Source organism: Chelonoidis abingdonii, chromosome 10, assembly GCF_003597395.2.
Source record: "Chelonoidis abingdonii isolate Lonesome George chromosome 10, CheloAbing_2.0, whole genome shotgun sequence".
Classification (NCBI taxonomy): Eukaryota; Metazoa; Chordata; order Testudines; family Testudinidae; genus Chelonoidis; species Chelonoidis abingdonii.
In genome coordinates, this window is record NC_133778.1 from 10,412,306 (window position 1) to 10,436,846 (window position 24,541).

Below are 24,541 nucleotides of genomic sequence, written 5' to 3' on the forward strand. Positions count from 1 at the left end.
AATACAAACTACTACACTTAAGAGGGGAAAAAAAATCAAATTGCACAATTATAAAATGGGGAACAACTGGCTAGGCAGTAGTAATGTTGAAAATGACCTGGAGGTTATAAATTGTATGAGAGTCACAAACTGAATACGAGTTGAAAATGGGATGTAGTGGCGAAAAAAGCAAATATTGTTCTAGGGTATATTAACAGGACTGTCATATGTAAGTCACAGGAGGTAATTGTCCTGCTCCACTTGGCACTAATGAGACCTCTGCTCGAGTACTATATCCAGTTCTAGGAACCATCCTTTGAGAAACATGTAGATAAACTGGAGAAATCCAAAGGAGAGTAACAAAAATAATCCAAGTTTTAGAAAACTTGACCTCCGAGGAAAGTTATTATAAGAAGCGGACATGTTTAATGTTGAGAAAAGAAAACTGAGGGGGAACAATCTTCAAATATGTTAAGGGTCGTTACAAAGAAGATTATAGTCAATTGTTCTCTCCATCTACTGAAGGCAAAACAAGTAGTAATTGGCTTAATCTGCAGCAAATGAGATTTAAGTGAGATTAGGAAAAAACCTTCTACTTGTAAGGATAATGAAGTACTGGAATAGGCTTCTAAAGGAGATTTTGGAACCCCCATCATCTGAAAACAGGTTAGACAAACACCAGTCAGGGATGGTCCTGCCATGGCATAGGGGGATAGACTAGATGACCTCATGAGGGCTCTTCCAGCCCTATATTTCTAGGATTCATTTATTCCCACATAACCTTATTTGAAAGAACTGTAGAAGGGAGTTCAGTAGGAAGGGGACTTTAAGTAAAAGACATTTTAAAGGCATGCTGTGTTGAAATTATGAGTTAAAACATTTATTTTTCAGAATATTTTATATTCTGAGACTGGATTTCCAGCTGCCTTGAGTCATCACTAACTTTTAAACAATTGAACTTGAAAAATAAAATAGTTAACTGACTAATATGCACTTTTAAATCAAGTTTCAGTCTCAAAATTCTTCATATACAGTTAGGCACTTCTCTATACATTTCAGAACACTATACTCAGAAAAGTGGAGAAAAGCTCTCTTATGGTGAATTTTATTTATTACTCTTACAGTTTTACCTTCTCGATGATTTATGGAATAACAGTGGGTCAAAATTAATATAATCAACAGTGAAGGCACATACTATTATTAGCATACAAATATGTTACATATTAGGAAAACATTGCTGGTGATTAGATTACAGTACTCTCATATGCTCTTGTTTACTTTGCAAAATAATTCATTTCAACTGCAATCATCATTTCCTCCACAAACCTAATTATCTTAGCGCTGTGACTGAAGATGTGAGACTGAGTTACTTGTGAATAAACAATTCCCAGAAAAGACAAACCAAAAAGTTTTAAATAAAATAAGTTAATGCACACCAAAGGAATGAAAAACATTATCTTGATATCCCATATGCCGCTTTGCCTTTTATGATGGTCATGAAATATTGTCTTCCATGTTCTAATAGGATCACTATGCATTTCTGACATTAATAAAAGACAAAAAGCATTACAGACTTTCCACTCAGACATCTAAAATACTATACAACAGATATTTTCAAGCTTCAATTCTTCCATTGTCACTTAATATGCAAATCCTAAATGGAGACTGTAAATGCTGTCAGACATCCAACGTGTCTAAAGTTGTTTTTTTTTTTTTTAAACTACTGCTATGAAATTCCTTATAACTCGACATATAGGTGTGTTCTTCATTTTTTAAATGCTCTCCATATATTTAATAGGGAAAACCAACTATGAAAAAATTAGGTAGTGAGCATGCAATACCTTAGATTAAAATGTAGCCAAGAACAAATGAGACATTGTCAGGCTACAAACTTCCACTTCCTACCCTCCCTCTCTCTCTCAAAAAAGAGATACCTACCCTGCTACCCCTAAAGGCTTCCTAAACACTAAGGTTCTGATCCTGTACCTAGAACTCTGTGAGTAGAGCCTGTACCTGCATGGTTTTCAATGCAAGATTGGTTCGTACGGCATATATCATATTCAAATTGAATAAAGAGAAGGGACAATGAAAATAATGAATAGAACATTACAAATTAATAATTATTTTATTCAGACTTTACATAAGCCTCAAATTAATGGCAGAATTCCAATCCAGATAGCTCAAAAGAGAAAAATAAATCAGAGGGGTTAATTTAATAAAAAACTAATGTCTATGCTCCATTCAACATCACATATTACAGTGTAGCAACTGAACAATAGTTGATCTAATTGTTTTAACTGATCAGCACATCCAATATTTAACTGAAGAATTAGATTATTAGTAAATAAACATACTTCAGCCCGAAGTCATTTCCAAATGCCCCTCTTTCATTAATTTAAAGTGGTGTTGTTTGGAGGGTGGAGACGAAGGAAGCTGATGTCTTGTCTGATTATAAGAAAGATGCACTGTAGACAGCTAACACATAAGTTAACTACTATTTCCCACTAATTATCACAATCCTAACAGGTGGCTGGTGACTGTAGGAGTAAGCACCAATCAGTTTTCATGTTAGTTTCACTTTATACATCTCTTAAGAAAACATCAATCTGCACTCTAGATCACCTTCATATTGAGGGATTTCATTATAGGATCGGCCACAAATCCACAGAAATCAATGGTTCTTTCCAGTGACATCAGTACATTTTGGACTAGACCCACAGAGATTTGGTATGCATATTTTCTCCTCTAAAGACAAAACTCAATATCAACCTCATAACATTAAAAAGACTTATATTTTACTGTTTCAAAGCTCAGGGAGGAAAAAAAGCTGTACTATTAACATGTAGACTACCTACCCAAAAGAGTACTTTAATGATTTAAGCTATTAGTATTTTTAGCACCTAGAGATATGGTTGACAGCTTCATAGTATCATGACAAGAACGTGCTCCAAAGGGCTTCTAATTTTTAAAGTTCTGATGTGACAAGAAGTGACAGTAACAAACAACATTGGCTACAGGGAGTGGTAGGAAAAGGGTTACAGTAAGATCATGTGCTTACTGTGAATAAATTTGTTTTTGTTCATACTAAAAGATCAAACAGAAAAATTGATAATCAGAGCCATTTCCCTCATATAAACTGTATTTAAATCCTGAATATAATTTATTATTCTTTTGCCTAGGAAAGGCTTCAATCACTGACTCAATGTATTGTAACACATGCATTTACATCCATACTGTGCTTTTCATACAGATGCATCAAAGAAGATTTCATGTTAAAACAGATGCAGTTTAATGCAAAATAATCTACTTTAGCTAAATTATATCTAATGAGGAAAACTAATCTCAAAAGGTAGTCACTGAAAAAAGATCAAGAAATAACTATGTTTGAACACACTTATCTCTGTTTCAAATGCTTTTCTTCTTCAATTGGAACCAACAATTGGATTTTCAAGGGAAACTTTAAAACCCTAAGAGTTGCTATGCCCCTCCTATGTATGAACAGAGACATAACAAGCCAGGAGACAAAAGTATAGCTAGCTCTGATGTTATTTAAGGAACATCTTTAGTACAATCAAATTTCAGTGATACACAGTCAGCAACCTGCAGTACCTATTTGTTTGTGGGCATTATTAGTCATAATTTAACTTACGAGCTAATACTTCCAGTTACTTATGTTTATTCTGCATACTCCTTGCATTTGATGATGAGGACTATCATCATCATCACCTCTTCATCAAGTAACGAGCAGACTTGAACAGGGGAGGTCTGGTTTATAGAAAGCAGGTATTTGGAGTTGTGTCTGAAATAGGACTCAATGAAGATTTTGCTCTACAGCATGAACACACACCTCTGTGATGCCTGAACACAAGAATTTCCCTTCAGATTGTCTCTTTTCTATGTTTTTGTACAGCACCCAGAACAACAGAGCCCCAGTCATGCCTGGGGCCTTTGGGAGCCATCAGAATATAATTATTTACTATTACTACTACTAAGAGTGTTTCAAATAATTGCTTGTTTGTTCATAAACTTTCTTGATTTCCGTACCTATGCTAAATATTTTCTAAGTTTTAGATGACAAATAAATGTATCTATAATATACAGTACATATGGCTGCATAGGATTCAGTACTCAAACTATTATATTGTTTTGGTTTTCTATTTACAACAGAGGCATACCACTGCTCTTTCAATTTTCATTCTCTTCAGCTACCATAGAAAGTGAATCAATGCAAGGCCATTTATTGATTTACTTCCAAGCTGCACTGTGCACTCAGGTTTAAATTCTCAGAGTATTTCCCAGAGCTCTGGGGCTTCCATCCCATTTGTCTGAAAACATTTATCAGAGCTCTGCTCCTGATAGCTCTGACTGAATTTAAGCCCTGCTGTGCATATAACAGTAAGCACTGCAGGAGCATCTAATGTTTAAACAAAAAGTCATAGAAATTAAGCCACGTTGATCCTGTGGAGCAGTTTCAAAATCAAGTGTAGTTGATCTTAAATTTACAGCTTTCTCTCTTGCTATTCAAATAGTTACGGTCACAGAGACTGCCTTGGGCAACTAAAGAATCCCAGCTCTGTTGATGTTTCTACTGGGCCCAGCAGTCAACAGGTTTGGACCAATACTATTCAAAAACTATCGATGATATGAAAGAAAAGTATAAACTCTACTGGTAAAATCTGTGGATGACCAAAATTGGTGAAGTGATAAATCATGACAGGGAGCAGTCAGTTATACAGACTGATCTGGATTGTTTAGTAAAGTGAGCTTATTTGAACAGTATGTGTTTGAATACAGCCAAATGCAAGATCATATACCTAGGAACGAAGAATGCAGGTCACTTAGAAGACAGGGGACAGTATCCTAGAATGGAGACACTGAAAAGGACTTTGGATTAATGGTTCTTAGACATCTGAACATGAGCTCCCAATGGAATGCTGTAGCTAAGAAGGCAACCACAATCCTCGGATGCATACGCAGGCAAATATTAAGCAGGATTAGGGAGGTACTAATACCCCTCACTGTGGCATTAGTTGAGACCATTCCTGGAATACTGCGTCCATGTTCTGGTGTCCACACTTCCAAAAAAGTACTAAAAAATTGGAAAGTGTTCAGAAAAGTACTACAGAATGATCTGAGGTCTGGAAAACATGCCTTAGAGTGAGAGACTTAGAAGCTAAATCTATGTAGTTTAAGCAAGAGATAGTTAAGAGGTGCCTTGATGATAATCTACAAGTATTTGCAAGAGAAGAGATTTCTAATAGTCGATGGGTCGTCTTTAACTGAGCAGAAAAAGGCACAATAGTTAAAAGCCGAAGCTAGACAAATTCAGATTAGAAATAACATGTATGTTTGACAGTGAGGGTAAATAACCACTGGAACAACTTACCTTTTGACATGGTGGAGTCTCCATCACTTGAAGTCTTTAAATCTGGATGTCCTTCAAAAAGCTATACTATCACTCAAATGGAGTTATGGGCTTGATGCAAATGTTACTGGATGAGGTTTAATTGTCTCTGTTATGCAGGACGTGAAACTAGACTATTATAGCAGTCTCTTCTGGCCTTAAATTCAGAGGCATTTCCTTATTGCTTATATCTACAATGTAACACTTGTTTTCTAAGAATCAGATAGTAAGGTTTCAAATTCTGTGCCTTAACACAAACTACTAAAGGACTTTTTCCAGACTCAGAGAGCAGACATCTTTGTTATGATGTAACCTAGCCTAATGAGATATATAAACTTCAGTTTTTCTACATAAATAACCAGAGGCTGGCTTTTAATTAGCTGTTGCTACTCCTATCAGGCAGGCATATTTAGCCAAATTGGCAGCAAGAGGATCTCAGCACTTCAAATTTGAGTCCAGTGAAATGACATCAATAAAACACTATCACTTCCTTTAGCGAATCATAAGGGAACGCTTAATGTGCATTTCTGTTGCTGCTGGAAGCCAAACACACAAAATACTTACTACAAAAGCTCTTTTCTTGAAACATTTGTTTCAGACCCTAGAGCTACCCTTGAAATTAAAGGCACGTCTAAAAGTATCTCATTAGTAAAAATTATTCATTAAAATTCTCAATAACTTAATAGCATGAAAATATTTCTAAATACACATGAGAAGACAGGACAAAAACACTGAAGAGTTTTAACTTCAGGGTAGTACATGTACACTACATGAGGCATCTATACCAAAGAGAGACCAAACTATCACAAACTTCTCTTCATCTCCCACTCTGAGGTTGCTTGTCGGGCACATTAATTTCTATTCATTTTTTATTCCCTTCAGGTGGCAGCCATTATCTACCTTGGCTGCTGGCATGATGATTATGATGCACCATTAGCTAGTATAGATCCTCTGCTACTGCAGTCGAGTCACCTCAGTAAGTGTCACTGTCAGCAAGGGACCTCCTGAGAAGCCCTCCAACACTGTGCCGTATATTCATAAATTAAAGCAGCCTCTGCATGATACATGATGAAAAGTGAACCAAAGATGCAACTGCTACAACAAATCAACCTACCTGAGTAGGAAATTTATAAATTTTCTATAAAGTAGTTTAAAAAATTATTAGCCTCTGCATAATAGGAAAAAAAAATTCTTTCAGAAATGAAAATTTTTTTTAACTTCATAAACCTTCCCAAGACTGCTTAGGTGAGGTAATATCTTTCATTGGACTGACTTCTGTTGGAGAGAGAGACAAGCTTTCAAGCCCGCAGAACTTCTTCAGGTCTGGGAAAGGTACTTCCAGCATCCTGAAGGTACTTCCAGACCTGAAGAAGAGTTCTGAATGGCTTGAAAGCTTGTCTCTCTGACCAACAGAAATCAGTCCAATAAAAGATATTGGCTCACCCACCTTGTCTCTCTAATATCTTGGGACCAACATGGCTACAACTGCACTGCAAATCACCTGAAGAAGCATTTGACACTGCCTGGGGGGTATAGCAGTATATATTTTCAGACTCCACCTCTCATTCCCCAATTGCTATTAAAACAAAATCTTTCCCTGAAAATCCTATTACTACCATTTCATAGAATATCAGGGTTGGAAGGGACCTCAGGAGGTCATCTACTCCAACCCCTGCTCAAAGCAGGACCAACACCAACTAAATCATCCCAGCCAGGGCTTTTTCAAGCATTTTCTTAGTATCACTACAGATTTTAATTTGTGAGTCTAATTATAGAGATGCAGGATAGTAACTCTTGGCTTTTCATTCTCTGATGAGTGAGACATTATTGCATGATGGGCATGGTTTATTTCAGAGTGCATGGTATTGTGGGTATCCATGTTTACAGTCTCAGCATATTTTATGCAAATTCTTGTTCGCAAGTAGAGTAGTAAAATCATTGTAAATCAACCTAATATCAGAGTCAAACTGAATTCTTTCCTTCTGGCACTTCACAACGAGCAGTAAAGTCTCTAGACATGCCAAATTATACTTTCAGGGACACCTGTATAGCCTCACTGCCTCAAAGGGTTTAGACAGATTTAAATGACTATATCTTAGTGAACAATTCTGTCTTAAATTGCATAAGAAGGAAGAGAATCCAGCTCACTTTCTCTTAGATGTACTGGCTCTATTTTCTTGTCTTTTTATTTATGGCTAATTTCTCTCCTATTTAGTGGCCAGTAAAGCTCCATGACATCCTCTGCTCAAAAGGGATTCTCTTTTTGGTTTTATCGTATTTCTAGGGAATAAATTCCTTAAAAGTAGAACTCAGGGCAGAAGCTGGACTAAAACTTTCCCAATTTCATGCTGAGTGTCTCCACTCTGTTTTTCTAAAAAGCATAAACACAGATTAATACCAGCATTTATTGTACTACATTGTTATAAGAAATAGTGGGAAAACTAAGCTAGATATACTGGCTCTTCTCTTAAAGAAATTGTACTTGCTGGTTGACTTCTTGTTTTAATTGAACTCTTCCAATCACTATTAATCTGGAGAATTTCTTTAATCATTGTGCTTAACTTGAACAACAACAACAACAACAAAAGCCAGAAGAGGTTAATTTGCAATTCAACACTAAACCATAAGAGCTCCAAGGCCCCAAAAGTACAACTATTCAGGCTAAAATGGGAAACTGAAGCTATGCAGGACATCTCTAGCCAATCTTCTGCAAAAGCTTCCATATAAAATCATGTTAAAGACTCACTAAGATCTCAAGTGCCTTCAACAACCCTCCATGATAAATTGATTATAAACTAGTTCAAATGAAAGCTGCTACGCGTAGAAGAGTCTGCATGTATATATGAATTATAGCATGCCCCTAGACAATGTGTGCTGAACAAGACAATTTTGAGACTCCACAAAACAGTAGAAACATCTTGTTTGGTTTCTCTCCTCCCCGAATGTGTGTCACAGGAATATGCACTGATATATTATATGGGAAAAATTGGATTAGTGAGCACTGTTTTGACAAGAGCAGGATTACTGTTACAGAAATATTGGGTCTGCCTAGCTGAGAGCCAATTAACAGCCTGACAGGGATAAGGAAAAATGCTTTATTCTGCAGAAAAAAGGAGAGCCTTGTACTTTAATACAAAAGACTGTCTTACACAAATTTCACAAACCTTTTATACACATTCAGACAAAGACCCTTGCGTGTTAACACTTGATTGGTAGATATAAAATCTTGTGCTTCCGTTATCTGTTCAGTAAAAACTGGTTTGAAGCAAGATTTCTTTGCTTTGAGGCAGAAAGGAAAAGATAGTGCAAAAGTTCAGGCTACTGTGTCCGTGAGCAGTACTGTGTACTGCTCCTCCCCCCACTGGCCGCTTGTAAATTATTAAGGGGGGGCCAACAGCCAGCTTTCACACTACTCACCATCCTTAAAAGCCTCCTGTTCCCTCTGGCTTAACAAAAAACATGCAATGCAGGGGCTGTGTAAGACTTACACAAGAAACAGGTGTCTCTTTGGGGGAGGCAGAGGAAGTGGCCTGCTCAAAGACAGTGATGTATATTTAAGGCAGTATGAGGTAACAGCTTCAGAACCATAAACGACCATCTACAGAATATACTGGACTCTTAATGGAAAGTGTACCTTTGAAAGAGTGAAATCAATTATATCTGGGTAAGTTTTAACATAGCAAAATATGTGTGATAGATCATGGTCTGACAAATAAGCACAATATACTGGAATCATCGCTATTATAAGAAGTTTGTTTTCTTACATTTTGTTAAAAAAACGGTATATTGAGTCACTCATCTTCCCATTAGCAGAAGGCGAGGAAAGCACTGATTTAGAACACTAAAGCACAAGATGTATACTGGTTTGGGAACAAAACACTTTCAGTAAACTGCTGACTCACCTTGTCCCGCAAATGATGTTCTGCAGCCTCAATATTCAAAGGATCATCAAAATTCAAGAGATCCTGGAAAAGAGCCAGGAGATTTTTTTTTTTTTTAAAGAAAAAATAACTAACTATCTAGTTATCACATTATGTAAGAGGTTGAAAATATATTTAGTGTGATGAAACACAGATGAGGCCAGCAAATGCAGTAGGTTTAGTGACATTGCTTCTTTTATCCCTCCAGATCTCTGGTTTAGATCCTATGGGGGGTAAATTCAAATGAGTCTGGTGGTCACAATCCAACCCTTGATTAATTATTGGCCAAGTGAAGCAAGGCTCTACACTCAACTTGATGGCATTTTTCTGATTGTCTGGCTATCACACGATTATTTTTGACTATCACCTCTGATCAAGTCCAAAATTTCCAGGAATGTTCTAGGTATCAATTGGCGGAGCCCCACCTGATTTTGGTGAAAAGTGGAAAAATAGAAAAATACGATTGAGAGGAAAATCAGCCCCCAAACTGGCTGGTGCTGCTGGCAGAGGAATCTCTCTGACGGCCCCTACTGTTGGTTATAGATATTAGAGGCAACAGTGTAACTTCCTGAGTTGGGAGATTGGTTGTCTGGAATCTGACAGACATGAAAACCTTAGAGAGTTTTAGGGGGGAAACGGGGAGGACAGAGTCGAGGAAGCAGCAGGCACTGCAGCAATAGGGTAGTAGTGGTGGAGGTAAGGCAGGTGGTGGGAGAAGCAGAGACCTGGAGGGGAGTGGTGGGGGTAGAAGCAGGGACAAGGGGGGAGCAGAAGCAGAGACATAGAAGGTAGAAGACAAAGCAGCTCTGAGTGCGAGGTTGGGGTGCCTATAATTCCCATCTCTGCTCCCCATGATCTGGTCCCTGCTACCCCACCTCCACATCCCTACACATTACTCCCCACCCTTCAAATTGCTGCAGGCAGCAAAATCTTTAGAGCTTCCTGCTTACTCATCACAGACAGCACCTTAACATGCTGCTCTCGCTCACTCTCTCTCTCACTCTCTCTGGGTGTACAGTTTAACTTAGAGAGGCAACAAAGCGTGTGACCTTCTAATGCTCGGCCACATCACATAGCCTCAATATTATTTCTTCCGAATTTTGTTCTGTGAATCCAGGAAAACTGGTGTTCTGAACTAAAAAAAAAAAAAAAAAAAAGTGGGGGAGCTGAAGGTGAATATACACAAACTGTATGAAAGGGTTATATATAGTCATTTTAAACATTCTAAATTTTACTTCTACACATCCATCTCTCAATAATTCCTCCCTCAGAAAAAGCAGCTGTCTCCTTTTAGTTGACAACACTGCAAGTGCATTCTATAGCTTAATGGCATGGCTTGCATAGTGTCTGTGATATGTACCACCTGCACTGCGATTTGTGTCGTATTTGCAGAAAGACTGAACTTCAACACATTGTTTAAGGAAACCAAGAACCTGACAAGAGACAGTGTGTTAATTAAGTCATCATGGAAAATAATGAACAATCACTATGGAAACAAAACCAAGTTTCTCTGGTCTAGTCTCATGTCAGTTTTCCTAGTTATTTGTGGTAACAGTGAATCTTTTATAACAACTATCATTTTATAAGTGTGAAAGGCTCCCATCACTGCCACTATCTGAGATTTGCTTCCACGGCAATGAATCTCCATGGTCATTGAATTTTTTTTTCCTAACCAATTTACAAGTTTCAATTTCCTTTCCAAACCAAAAGCTGAGCAAGATTCACCTACCTTCCTTTCTTTCTAGAAACAAGCCCAAATCAGCTTTTGAAAGCATAATTATTTACAAAAAGCCTTTGAGCATATGCACAGGGGAAATCGAAGCTGCAGGCTGTAAAGCTGAGAGTCTTCTAGGACATTACAAATCTCTCTAGTCTGTCATACGCAATCATCACTCTTTTCAGATGATCACACTGTATAGAAGTTTTATGTGTATTTCTATTGCAGGATTGCACTGTGTTTCTCTAAAACAGACTCACCCTATTTTAGTTATTTAGAATACAGCACAAACACAATTACTCTGAATTGAAAAGGCATGTGCTCTCCAATCTTTTTACGAATTAATTTACTAAAGACCCTAATCCAGGAAAATTAAGCCTCATTGGCCCATGAAAGCTCTGTTTCCCAGGGCCCTGCAGCCATAATTTGTCTATTCAACACATTTTGGAAAAATATTCCTTGTGGTAGCAATGATGGTTCAGTTACCCAGTTTCTCTTTCAGGAAATAAGGGACAGAATCCTTCTGTCTGAGCTGGAGCTTGAGGAAATAGGGCTGGGCAGACACTGCCAGCAACTATGCTCCCTGTCCCAAGTGCTTCATTGTGCACTGGGGCAGCTCTTTGGAGAAGCTACGGTGACCCTTACTGCAGTTGAAGGGCGTAATGGCAATGAGTGCTCCGCTTGACCATGATCCTTCTACTCTCCTCTCTCGACCTTCCCACTTCCACCAGGCAGCAGCAAGGGTTATCCATGACAGTCACACTCCATACCTCTGCCTCAAAGGGGAGCAAGGCTACCTTGACTTGCCTCTAATCTATCAGTGGGGGCAGTTTCTTGGCTTCTGTTGTATATCTGAGGTGAGGGTTGCTGGCTCCAGTCCTGCCTGTTCCTGACATTAATCCAGGGTTTTACATGTTCCCTCCACTTCCCGCAACTGCCTCTTGTAAATAAGAGACTTGGGCTTCCTGCTCCTGCCAACTCCTTTCATGTGATGTGGGATTGCATGGGGCAATCTCATGTTTTAATTCAGTGTCAGGCCCTATTCTCATTGTGGGGGTGGGAGATCCTTGGAGCTCCTGTCTCCTTCAACATGTGTTTATTGATTATAATTGTCAATAATGGAACCTATATTGGGCAACTGTTTATCCCAACCCTCAATTTTTCAGAGGTACAGCAAAGCCAAGTATCTACCAGAGTAATCCTCACATTCCTTCCCCGAACTCCACACAATAACTCACTGAAGGAATTTAGGATTTGTGGAAAACCCTACGCAACTTGTTACCAAAAGGCTGCATCATAGATTTATAACTATAAGCAAAAAGAAATATTAAGAAGGCAGCATATGCCCTTCTGTATGATAAACCCCATGGTTAGCTAATATACGGGGCTAATTAAACACTGCTAAAGACAGGAGGAACACAAAAATTAACCATAACACACACTGAATCAGGCCTATACCAAGTAACTTCAAAAATCACCTGGCAAGGAAAACAAAATATAGCTGTATCCATTGCATCATCTTACTTACTGTAAATAAAGAGTTTAATCCCCAAACAACATCCTGAAAAGGAAAAACAACAGAATCAGTCGTGCATTTAAAGTATTTTGTACATTTTAACATCCTTTACATTTCTATTAACCCAGCAAAATGATGGACAGTCTTAAATCTAGGAAAGGAAGAGAGTATTGGGTGGCTTTTCTTTATATCCCAATATTTATTTCAATATATAACATGCAAAAAAGCAGTTATCCAGGGCTTTAAGCACCTCTGACACATTTAAAAACCAACATCAAGTACAAGTAGAGCACGATGAATAATTTTTCTGTGAACATAAACACATCCATTTTAAAATTTTGTATAAATATTCACTCTCCGCCGCCATACTTACACCCCTTCTGTGTTCAAAGAAAAGAAACAATGTCAATTGACTGACCATGCCAATAAAAACTGAGCATCACAGCTCAGAATTCAAATAGGAGGTATCAGATGCGGCGAACTGTACATGATTAATCCATAACATACAAAAATGTGACAAAATATTTGTCAAACAGACATGAAATATCAAATTTGAGAAAACTGATCTGTATGCGAATATTCTGAAAGTAGGAGAAGAGGCTACATTTTTCAAATTAATTATTGATTGCAAATTATTTGCTCACCTCTACCTCCAAGTTTCCTTAAACTGACTAGGGACAGTCAATGTGCAATTACAGATTCACAGTAAGAAATCAGTGAAGTAGATGGAAGTGTTGCCCCTTGAGACTCTCGCATTTGATGTAACATTTTGCTTAACCCCAGCTCCATTAGCGTCTGGCCTACAGGTGTGTGTCCTGAGTTACAAATTTCAGACGCTGACAAACAACAAGCAAGATTAAGTAACAATACATTGCTACAATTAATTGAATCAGACTGTAAAACAGAGCTTCTAGAAAACCTTCTCTAGGAGTATGTCCAATTTTTAAAAAAGGTGGGTTTTATATAGCAAGATATCTTACACGTATTGGAAATGAGGCACTGTAGTTTTTACCATGAGATACACAAAGTTACCACTACACCCACTAGCCTGTGACTAACCTCACCTAGTTCACCTCACAGTAAAACTACAGTGCTGTGACTCCACTAGGATTTTACACCTGGAGAGCTCAGGTGAGTTAGTTGTCCTAATCTCAACGCACACCTTTTTTGGCCGTGCAGACAAACCCTTAGAGAAATAGACCTTCTTACTATGGTATAGAAAACAAAATGCATTTATGCTCATTTAACATCTTGCAATATTGCTTATAAAAAAGGTTGAATAAATGGATGCATTTTAGCGTGTTTACTACTCTGGTCTCTCAGAACTTCGTCAAAATGATGAGCTGTTGTAATATAAAACAATACCTTAACAACTCTATCAATAGTACTGATTACAAAGGCTGGCAGAAGACATGGTGTCAGCCTTATCTGATCAATAATTTTGTTTTGTTTTTTTTACTACCCCATTTCCCTGGCCCTGTATGTATTTTATACAAAAACATACTCTGTTCATCTATTTTTAATCACGCAGATCAGCAAAGTAACATTAGAGAATAATATTGTAGCTTGTTCAGCACTTTTGTCTAATGGAGTTTCTAAAGTCATCAGCGCTAGTAAACACTGCAAACCTCTTAAAGTCACTAAGGTATTCCACACGAACTGAACATTATTGTTTAAATTCATAATAAAAGAGTAGGAATTTCAGATGTTTAAAGGTGCACAAACAGCCTAGAATTCTTAAGAATGTGGTGGTGAGCACTCATCCTCACCAGAAATGATCCAATTAGCATGCTATCATTCATTTTCAGGGCCAGAAAACAAAAGTGTTTGGGAAAAGGGAGAAAAGACAGTTACCCTTTCCATAACTGGTGTTCCTCGAGATGTGTTGCTCATGTCCATTCTACATTAGGTATGTGCGCCTGCCACAGGCACTGGTGCCGCAAGTTTTTCCTCAGCAGTATCTGTAGGGGACTGGCTCTGGTGCCCTCTGGAGTAGCGCCCCTTATATCATGCCATACAGGCGCCGCTGGCTCCCGGCATGCTCAGTTCATTCTTGCCAGAAACTCCGACAGTGGGGAAGGAAGGCAGGTCGTGGAATGGCCATAAGCACCAGTTACAGAAAAGGTAACTCTTTTCTTCGAGTGCTTGCTCATATTCATTCCATATTAGGAGACTCCTAGCAGTTCCTGTTCAGGCGGGTAGGAGTTCATGGCTGCGCCAATTGTAATACAGCTCTGTCGAACGCAGCGTCATCTCTAGCCTGCTGAGTGACGGCATAATGAGATGTGAGTGGGTGGACCGAGGACCACGTCGCGGCTCTACAGATATCCTGGATCGAGATGTATGCCAGGAAAGCTGCCAAGGATGCCTGCACTTTAGTTGAATGGGCCCTGACAATTGGCTGCAGAAGGACCTTTGCTAGCTTGCAAGAACGCTTTCTGCAAGAGGTGATCCAGTTGGAAATCCTCCACAAAAAAACCGGAAGGCCCTTCCTCCTATCTGCTGTAGTGATAAACAGCTGGGTCAATTTATGGAAAGGCTTGGTATGCTACAAGTAAAAAGTCAAGGCCCTCCGGACATCCAGCACGTGCACACGTCTCTCCTTGGCAGTCTTGTGCAGCTTGAGACAGAACACTGGCAGGAATACATCCTGTCTCATGTGGAAGGAAGATACTACCTTCAGCAGGAAGACTGGGTGGTGCCACAGCTGGACCTTGTCCTTCTAAAACACCATGTAAAGCTGTTCTAAGATCAAAGCCTTAATTGCTGAGACTTGTCTCACTGATGTCACTGCCACCAAGAAAACGACCTTCTAGGACAAATAGGAAAGTGAGCAGAAACCCAGTGGCTCGTACCTGCGGGTAAAGCCTCTCGAGGCCCCTCAGGAACCTGACAGTCATGACCGTCTGACCTTGGATTGGCTGCTGGAATGCGGAGATGGCCGCAAGGTGCACTCTGATGGAAGAATGCGCCAGACCCTGGTTCCTGAGCTGCACTAAGTAATCCAAGATGACTGCACTGAAGAACGCAAGGGAGAAATGCCATGCTCTGACGCTCAGTGGGAAAACCTCATCCACTTAGCCAGGTATGTTAGTCTCGTGGTTGGCTTCCTACTTCCCAGGAGGACATGCTGGACCTCCTCCGAGCAGATACTCTCCTCCAGGTTCAACCACGGAGCATCCACACCAAGAGGTGTGGAGACCTGAAGAAGAGGTGTAGGAGCTGACTGTGATCCTGTGACAGCAGGTATGGATGGTAGGGAAGGGGCCAGGGAGGGGCCACCGTCATGTTCATAAGCATGCTGAACCAATGCTGGCAAGAGGCACGCAGGGGCAATCACAATAACCTGTGCCTTGTCCCTCTTGATCTTTACTAGGACCCGACTGACCAAAGGGATCAGCGGGAACACGTATATCAGACCCTTGGCCCACGACAGGAGGAAGGCATTAGAGAGGGAGACTTTGCTCAGGCCCTGCAAAACCAATGGTACTTTCTGTTTTGTCTGGTGGCAAACAGATCTACTTATGGAGTTCCCCACCTCTGGAAGATCATGTGGGTCACCTCTGGGTGGAGCAACCACTCGTGGTAAGAGGAGAAGTCCCTGCTAGGGCATTCCTGATGCCAGGGAGGTTATGATTCCAGATGGAAGCCATGGCCGATGCAGAAGTCCCAGAGATGGAGTGCCTCTTGGCAGAGAGCCGACAAGTGTGCTCCTCCTTGCCTGCTGATGTAGGACATCAAGGCCATATTGTCCGTCAGCACTCTCACCACTTTGCCCAATAGGTGCAGCAGAAGACCCCACAGGCCAGCCAGACTGCTCTGAGCTCCTTGACATTTATGTGTAACGTTGTCTCCTCCGGGGTTCACGTCCCCTGGGTCTGGAGATGTTTGAGGTGCGCCCCCAACCGAGGTCCAAAGTGTCCAACACTAGCTCAACAATTGGAATGGGACTGTCGAATGGGACTCCTTCCAGGACCTTCTTGCGACCGGTCCACCATCGCAGCGAGGTGAGAACTGCCGGAGGAATGGTTATGATCTTTTCCAGGTGGTCCCTGGATTGGGAATAGGTCGATGCCAGCCACTGCTGCAGGGACTGCATGCGGAGTTTGGCATGGCGGACCATGTATGTGCAAGCTGCATTGTGGCCTAGTAGGCACAGGCACATCTGGGCTGTTGTCAGGGGAAACCTGGACACTTCCACGATGAGGTCCATCAGGGCCTGAAACCTGTCTAATGGCAGGAACGCTCTTGCCTGGGTCGAGCTGAGCAAGCTCCCGATGAATTCTATCCTTTGAACTGGAATTAACGTGGACTTTTTGTGGTGACCAGTAGTCTCAAGGAGTGGCATGTGGCTTGTAGTACAGTGATGTTGTGTTGGACCTGAGCCTTGATGTTGCCTTTCTCCAGCCAGTCGCCGAGATATGGGTAAATCTGAATACCCCAATGACAGAGATAGGCCGTCACTACCGCCATGCACTTGGTAAACAGTCTTAGTGCTGTAGCCAGGCTAACCTAACTGTAAAATGGAGAAAGCGTCTGTGTCCTGGGAAGATCGCTACATGAAAGTATGTTGGCTGAACTTCAACACGTTGTTTAAGGAAACCAAGAAGCTGACAAGGGACAGTGTGTTAATCAAGTCGTCATGGAAAATAATGAATAATCACTGTGGAAACAAAACCAAGTCACTCCTGCCAAGGATCGGGTCAGTTTTCCTAGTAGTTTGTGATAACAGTGAATCTTTTGTAACAGCTATCATTTTATAAATGCGAAAGGCTCCCATCACGGCTACTATTTGGGATTTGCTTCCATGGCAATGAATCTCTAGGGTCATCAGGAGGTAATCTAGTCCAAGCCCCTGCTCAAAGTAGGACCAATCCCAACTAAATCATCCCAGCCAGGGCTTCGTTATGGTTTCCTCTACAGTGCAAATGCATTGCAGAGGAAAAGGCTCTCTGTGCCCATTTCATCATTCTACCACACTGGCACAGAGCCAACCAAAAATTTAGCCCCGTGTAAAAAGGTCACACTGTACATGTATGTTTGTATACATCAATATATGGGATTTTGAATGCCAATAGTACATACATATAGGCTACTTATGCAGAAAACAATGAAAACATGTCAAACAATTATAGTCAGTAGACTGCTGGGAGACCCAAACAGGTTAGGGACCCATTGGAAATCCGTGAATCTGTGAATATATAGAACTAAAAATAGAAAGAACATGCAAAGTGTATTTTTAAATCATGAATACTATACCTGCATAAAAAAGTATAACAGTATTTGTTCCTCGGAAAAGTGGGAAGAAACTAGCAGTTTGTGTATTAACAACCGCCCACATAGTATGTGACTGCAGTCGGTGGCTGCAGAACTTGATGCAGAATTGTGCTAGACAGAACTGAAGCCGTTTCTTGGGAGGGGGGTCTGGGAGAGAGGGGACCGTAGGTTTCTTGCTCTTTTGGTTGTGACAAAACAATCCAAATGGGAACCAAGAGCGCAACCCCCCCAGTGCAGTGGCATCTGCAGGATACTAATTCTAAGAAAAAGAGTGACAATTTAAATTTCAGCATATCATTAACTATTCCCCTGCTGATCATTTATCTCAGGGTGTTCCAAAATTTCCCCTCTGCTGTACTGAGGTTCTTTAGAATTCAGGACCCTAGATACTGTATTTAGGTCAAGCTGGCTCCAGAGAACACAAGATTTTGCCTATTAAATATGCAGATTTGCAAGGTTGTACATTGTCAGAGCACATCGCAAATCCCATCCATTTAACCGGGCTTTGGGGAGATGCAAGATGATTGGTATTATTAGCATGTGGGCTATTTTATGTAGCAAATGTTAAAAAAATTGTATCTATTTTTTATTTTGATTTATTATTTTTTATATTTGTATGGAGTGTATTTTATAACTGACAAATATACCTACGTGGTTAAATAAAACTTTGTCTGCATATAAATCAAAATTATGAAAATAAAAACAAACAACATAACATGAGCCCTGCAGAGTGCTGTGGCTCTGGAGGTCAATGGTGCAGTCCCTAGCATGCTGACCAAAAGCGTGACCATCACTTACTGCTGCAATTGTTTGGGCCAAAGCATGGTGAATCCAACGTAAGGCACTTCAGAAGATCAACATGTCAGCACAAAGACTGATTGATGAAGATCTCTCTCTCTCTTTGCCCTGTCACATTGTTTCATGCTTGTGTTGGTCTAAAAATCATTACTTTGAAAACACCAAAAACACCTTACAGATTTATTTATGCCACCCCAGATAAGGAAAAAATTGCAACTCCAAAATGCCTCCCTTTCAAATTTAGCAATAGTGACTTAAAATACAAAGTGCTCCTTGTGAAATAGTTTCTCTTGAGATTAAAGAATTTTAAAGCATCTCATTTGTTAGGAAGACTTTCTTCTGTTCTAGTCACGAACCTTAGCAGGTAGGTAACTCACACCCATTTCACAATCTGCTATCAAATCTACACCAAAATTATGCCTTTGACTTGTATAACTATGTTCTCAGATGATGAAAGACTAACTACATAGCGTTTTTCAGTGTGAAAAAATGTAAATTACCAAGTAAGATTTTCCTTTTACAAGAAAGATGTATTTAACGTTTTGTTTAATTAAAAAAGTCAGACAAAAGCAGCTAAAGAACCACACCATGGAAACTCCCTAAAGAAAACTGTTAAGGAGTACTTCTTATCTAATAAACTCTAGTTAATTATATTGACAACTGAGACCTTTGCATCTTGTAGCTAACATATGTTTGACAAGACATTTGGTAAAATATCTATCACTTGGAATCAAGAAAAGGAAATAGTCATATTCACACACAAACTTCTGTTACTTTTTTTTTTTTAAACTAGAGTAGTGATCAACAGTAAAAATCTATTTGTACATGCTCAGTAGACATTTATTAGTGCCTGACACTGCAACTTTAATGTTTATTTAAAATACTATTTGTATTACTTACTAACCAAAAGAAAGCAATTTACTTAAGGTGTGCATCATTCTCTTTATATTTAATTAGATTACAGAATATTTAAAATATTAGTATAAAAACACTTTATTTAGCATGAAAGAAGGAAGAAAGACTGGGAAACAATTCTTCCTATGCTCATTTACTTTCTTCCCTTCAAAGCAATTCTCACCAACTGGTAGATCGTGATCGACTAATCGATCATGGAGCGTCTGCCAATCGATCACAGTCTCCAGCCGCTAAAAGTCCAGTGGCACAGCAGGGCTAAGGAAGGCTCCCTGCCTGCCCTGGCCTCACACCACTCCCGGAAGCGGCCGGCATGTCCCTATGTTGGGGGAAAAGGGGGTGCCTCCACGCACTGCTCCGTAGGCACTGTCCCCGCAGCTACCACTGGCCAGGAATGGGAAACTGCAGCCAATGGGAGCTGCAGAGGCAGTGTCTACAGGGAGGGGCAGTGCACAGAGCCATGTAACCCCCTCCAGAGGCTGCAGGGACGTGCTGGTATCTTCTGGTAATGGCAGAGGGCCACGACAGGCAGGGAGCCTGCCTTAGACCTGCTGCACTGTCCACTGGGAGCCACCCGACGTAAGTGCTGGCAGAAGCCCGCACCCCAACCTCCTGCCCTAGCCCTGAGCCCCGTTTCAGAGCCAGCACCCTGTACCTCTTCCTGCACCAGCCCTGAGCCTCCACCTGGAGCCAGCACCTCAAACCCCCTCCCACACCCCTACCCCAGCCCTGGGCCCCTTCCTGCATCCAAACTCCCTCCCAGAACTTATACCCCGACCCCCTCTTGCACCCCAAACCCTTGTCCCAGGCTCAGCCCAGAGCCCCTGCACACTCCAAACCCCTTGACCCCAGCCCAGAACCCGCACCCCAACCCTCTGCTCCAGCCTGGTGAAAGTGAGTGAGGGTGAGGGATAGAGTGTGACGGAGGGAGGGGGAGATGAAGTGAGCGGCGCAGGGTAGATCCTGGGTTGCATTTAAATTCAAAAAGCGATCTTGTGCTTAAACAGGTTGGAGACCACTGCTCCAAAGTAATATTTGAATGTTTCCGAAGAATTTCAGAAGCAGTAACCAAGGTCTGTTTCCGTTTTGGAGAGACGGTCAGCCGTGCACGTCACAAGCTCCAAATCTGTAACAGCGTGCACACAAAACAACATACTTTCTTCTTACTGGAGCCCTTGATATTTGTCCCCTAGTTACATTACAGCATAACAGACTCTTATAAGCCACTGCTCCCACCGGATTTCTGAACTAGCTTCAGAATGAGCAACACTACAATGATAATGAAAACTAAATGCAATGATCCCCATGAGACTAGTCAACAGGAATATACTCCCACTAAAGAATTCTGTATTCAGAAAGTATTAGCAAAGAGTCTTGGAAAACAGGAATGGCTTCATTAAATTCTTCTAGTGTACTTTGCCATCCTCATGAAATGTCTTTTACATGTCTGGGAGCAATAATAATTCAAAAACAGAGAATGTGCAAGAAGCAGTTAAAAGAAACGGTATATTTTTGCACATTTTGTATGAAGCAAGGATTATTAACGGTCATAGGCTTTTTTTTCTTTTTTTTTTAAATAAATAAGTGTTCTGTCACTAATTGTCCAGAAACACAAGATAGGTGCACTCTGACTCTCTCATATCCTGGGATACTATAAGCTAATTTTCCCATGAAGTTTAAAAAAATGAAAGTCACTCCTTCAAAAAGTCTGTAATGCAGTTACACTATAGAAATCCAATCAGTGTACTTAAACCCATAGTCTTAAGACTAAATAAAGGAGAAATATCAGACTCAAAGTGAAAGTACATTTTATGACAACAGTAGTATAAAAAAAATAGGTCCTCAGTTGATGTAAATCGCACCTGGTGAATGTGGTGGCTTGGGCTGGTTCTCTTTGGCCAAAAGACATTTGATTTCCTACAGTATGTCTTCCTGATAAGGAGTAGCTCAACAGTTTTCTCAGACATATAGGGACAAATGTGGTGAGTTTTTTGAAAGCCCAGTTTTATAGCCCATCAAACACTGCTCAGGAACCATTTGCCTGACGTGACCAAGGGCCATTTGGCTACAAACAGCTCTTGGTCGCACGGTAATTAAATTAGTTCTATTGGCTCATCTCAACAATAAAATAGAAGTTGAGAGTATTGGTCTGACTAGTTATGTAAAGTATTCAAATCTCTACACTGAAGGACTGTCCAATCACAACTATACAAAAGTTCTGCTGCTCTGGTGCTCTGCTGCAAACACAGAATCATCCTCTGCTGTACTCCAGGATAGAATAGAACAAAAAATATAATCCTGACAAATATATAAAAATGAAACCATGAAACTGTACTGCATTTATCTTTATTAAAAATAGTCCAGACCACAGCCTGACTTTTTAAATGTATTGTTTACTGGTAGAGTTGGCACTTGTTTTTTAAGTTTACTTTAAATGACATTTGTTATGTCTAATTGTTCACCTCTGGAACCAAATTATGAAATGTAGCCATGGCTAGTAAATGGAACAGAAAGGTTATCTTAAATAAGAATCTAATATAATCAAGGCTATATTGGTATAGAAGACAATGGGTAAAATCTGGTTTAAAAACAATTGCAGGGATCTGATAGATGTCATTCTACTAGTACCATCAATAAGGACTCAAAATAGTAAACATTTTGTTAAAATAGTTGGGGCAACTCAATTCATATTTATTAATGTATCCAATGGAAATGAAAATATTTTTATTAAAATTAGTGATGTAAAATGTTGCACAGAATTATACCAGGCAGTATGCAGTATAGATGACAGGATACTGAAGTATAAAGCCATTGTTTTATAGATAAATAGAAGTATTTGAAGTCTACTCAGGTTACAAAGGTTGGTGCATATTCATACCCCTTGATGATATGACTGACTAATTAGTGAGCTTACTCTGATCTTGAGCAGTGTAAGACTACACTTCTGGGGTGCAAGGCTGGGGAAGCGGGAATCCGAGGATGTCTCTCTATATATAGTTCATCAGTGGCCGCGACAGCCTTCATGTATGTTGCTGGGTGTACCTCTGCATGCTGATGGCTGAGAGAACAGAGCCTGAAGTAGCTTGCTGTTCACCAGCATATCAGTGTAGGAGACAGTTTGGGCAGGAGAGTTAAAGGGGTCACAGTGGTTCCACAGTCCAGACTGCAGCCAGGGGGTCTCTCATACATCAGAAAAGAGAATACGCTTAACTACTCTGTTATACTGCCTCAAGCTGTTGCCTTCACAAAAATGATAAATTACAGATCATTTCCAGCATGAATTGTATACTTAAGGGTTTCGCACTTCTCTTCTAAACATTAAGGCTACCTATTCCTATATATTTTAAAAATATGAACATTACTGTCATGGAATCATGAGACCCATGTAATAGCTACAGAGTTTAGCTACTGTATTTGGACATACAAAAACAGTTTTCTGTTATGCCTGGCAGTATAAGAATCTTCCTCACAGCTGCACATACTAAACTTTTTGACCTGCGTTTTATTTGTTCTACCTGCAAGTACCAGGAATGCACTGAACCTAATAAAATAGGGGAATTACTAGCGGCATTGGTGCCAACAGGCCCCCTGTGATGACACACAATACTTCCCGCTCTGTCCCCTCCCCTGCAACCTCGCCCCCCCCCCCCCCTCTCCCCCCCCCCCCCATACACACACAAAAAAGAAATGCAGTGACCTCTCCCTAGGGGAAAGGAGAGTAAGGAGAACCAGCTAAGAAAAAAAAAAAATCCTTGAAGTACGGGGCAGAAAATCATTCCCCTCTCCATCTCATTTACCAGCAATTTTAATCTCTCAAACAACATGTCAGGAACTATTAACATGTGGCTATTATTCAGCCCTGCCCTCTTAAGACAGTCATCAAAGTTGTCAAACGCAAGCAATGACATCAGACCCAGGTCACTGAACTCCCCTTCTTTTGAAGCCTGAACTTTCGGGTCAGCTATCAGAGCAACTAAAAACACACCTCTGCATACAGAGAAGGAAGAATTATCATATGTGCTAAGCAACAGAAAATTTGCAAGTAAATTAAAAAACTAGGCTCTCATTATTGCACCTCTCATAATCCTTACATATGAGATGACGCAGCAGTAAGTTCACTACTTGCTATTGACAGCTCTGAAGACTCCCACACACTGACTGGGCAGATCACCACCAGCATACACATTTACTTTCTTTCAGTGGCAGTAATGAAGATTCTACAGTGATATACAGACAAGGCTTATAGAACCACCTATTAAGGTTACCCTGCACTTCCCATTGCAATACACTGTTTTCAGTTGCTTATATCTTTGCCAAACTGAATATTCGGGTTGAAATTTTCCATGTTGGTGTCTGTCTCCGTATTTTTTTTTTAAGCCATACAATTTTAGCCAAAAATGCTTCAATTATTCCCAAGAATGGGATTTAGGGGAAAATATCTTCATTTGTCCATGTTAAAAAAAATTCATGAGACATTCTCTTTGAAATGGTCTAGTGACCCCGTGCTTTGGAGCAGGGCCTTGAAATTTGGCAGGGAGTGGGTTCTGTATTAAAGAAGTGCCTTTTGTCATTCTCGTGAAAATCCACCCAAATTTGGCTAAGGTTAAGCTTTTGGAAAAAAAAAATCACAATTTACACACACTCAGTAGACTTCGATTTTTAACAGCAAAAATCCCTAATGATTCCTTCCTCACCTACAAGTCCACTCAGTCCTACTTCTTGTTCAGCCAATCACTCAAACAAGCATGCTTACATTTGCAGAAGACACTGCTGTCCGCTTCTTATTTACAATGTTACCTGGAAGTGAGAACAGGCGTTCGCATGGTATTGTTGTAGTTGGTGTTGCAAGATATTTATGTGCCAGGTGTACTAAAAATTCATATGTCCCTTCATGCTTCAACAACCATTTCAGAGGACATGTTTGTTTCTGTTTATAATTTTTACAGTGAAAATATTTACTATAAAAAAATAAAGTGAGCACTGTACCCTTTGCATTGTGTTATTGAAATCAATATATT

At 40.1% G+C, this 24,541-nt stretch overlaps 1 protein-coding gene across 1 annotated transcript in view; it reads right to left on the reverse strand.

Moving 5' to 3' along the window:
* The window catches only part of UBE2F (ubiquitin conjugating enzyme E2 F (putative)), a 150,495-nt gene that overhangs the window by 21,614 nt on the left and 104,340 nt on the right, over positions 1-24,541 (reverse strand). Inside the window, exons 8-9 of the mRNA XM_075069943.1 lie at positions 12,549-12,581; positions 9,286-9,348 (exon numbers count right to left, since the gene is read on the reverse strand). Of these exons, the coding sequence (XP_074926044.1) occupies positions 9,286-9,348; positions 12,549-12,581 (96 nt within the window). The remainder of the gene's footprint in view (positions 1-9,285; positions 9,349-12,548; positions 12,582-24,541) is intronic.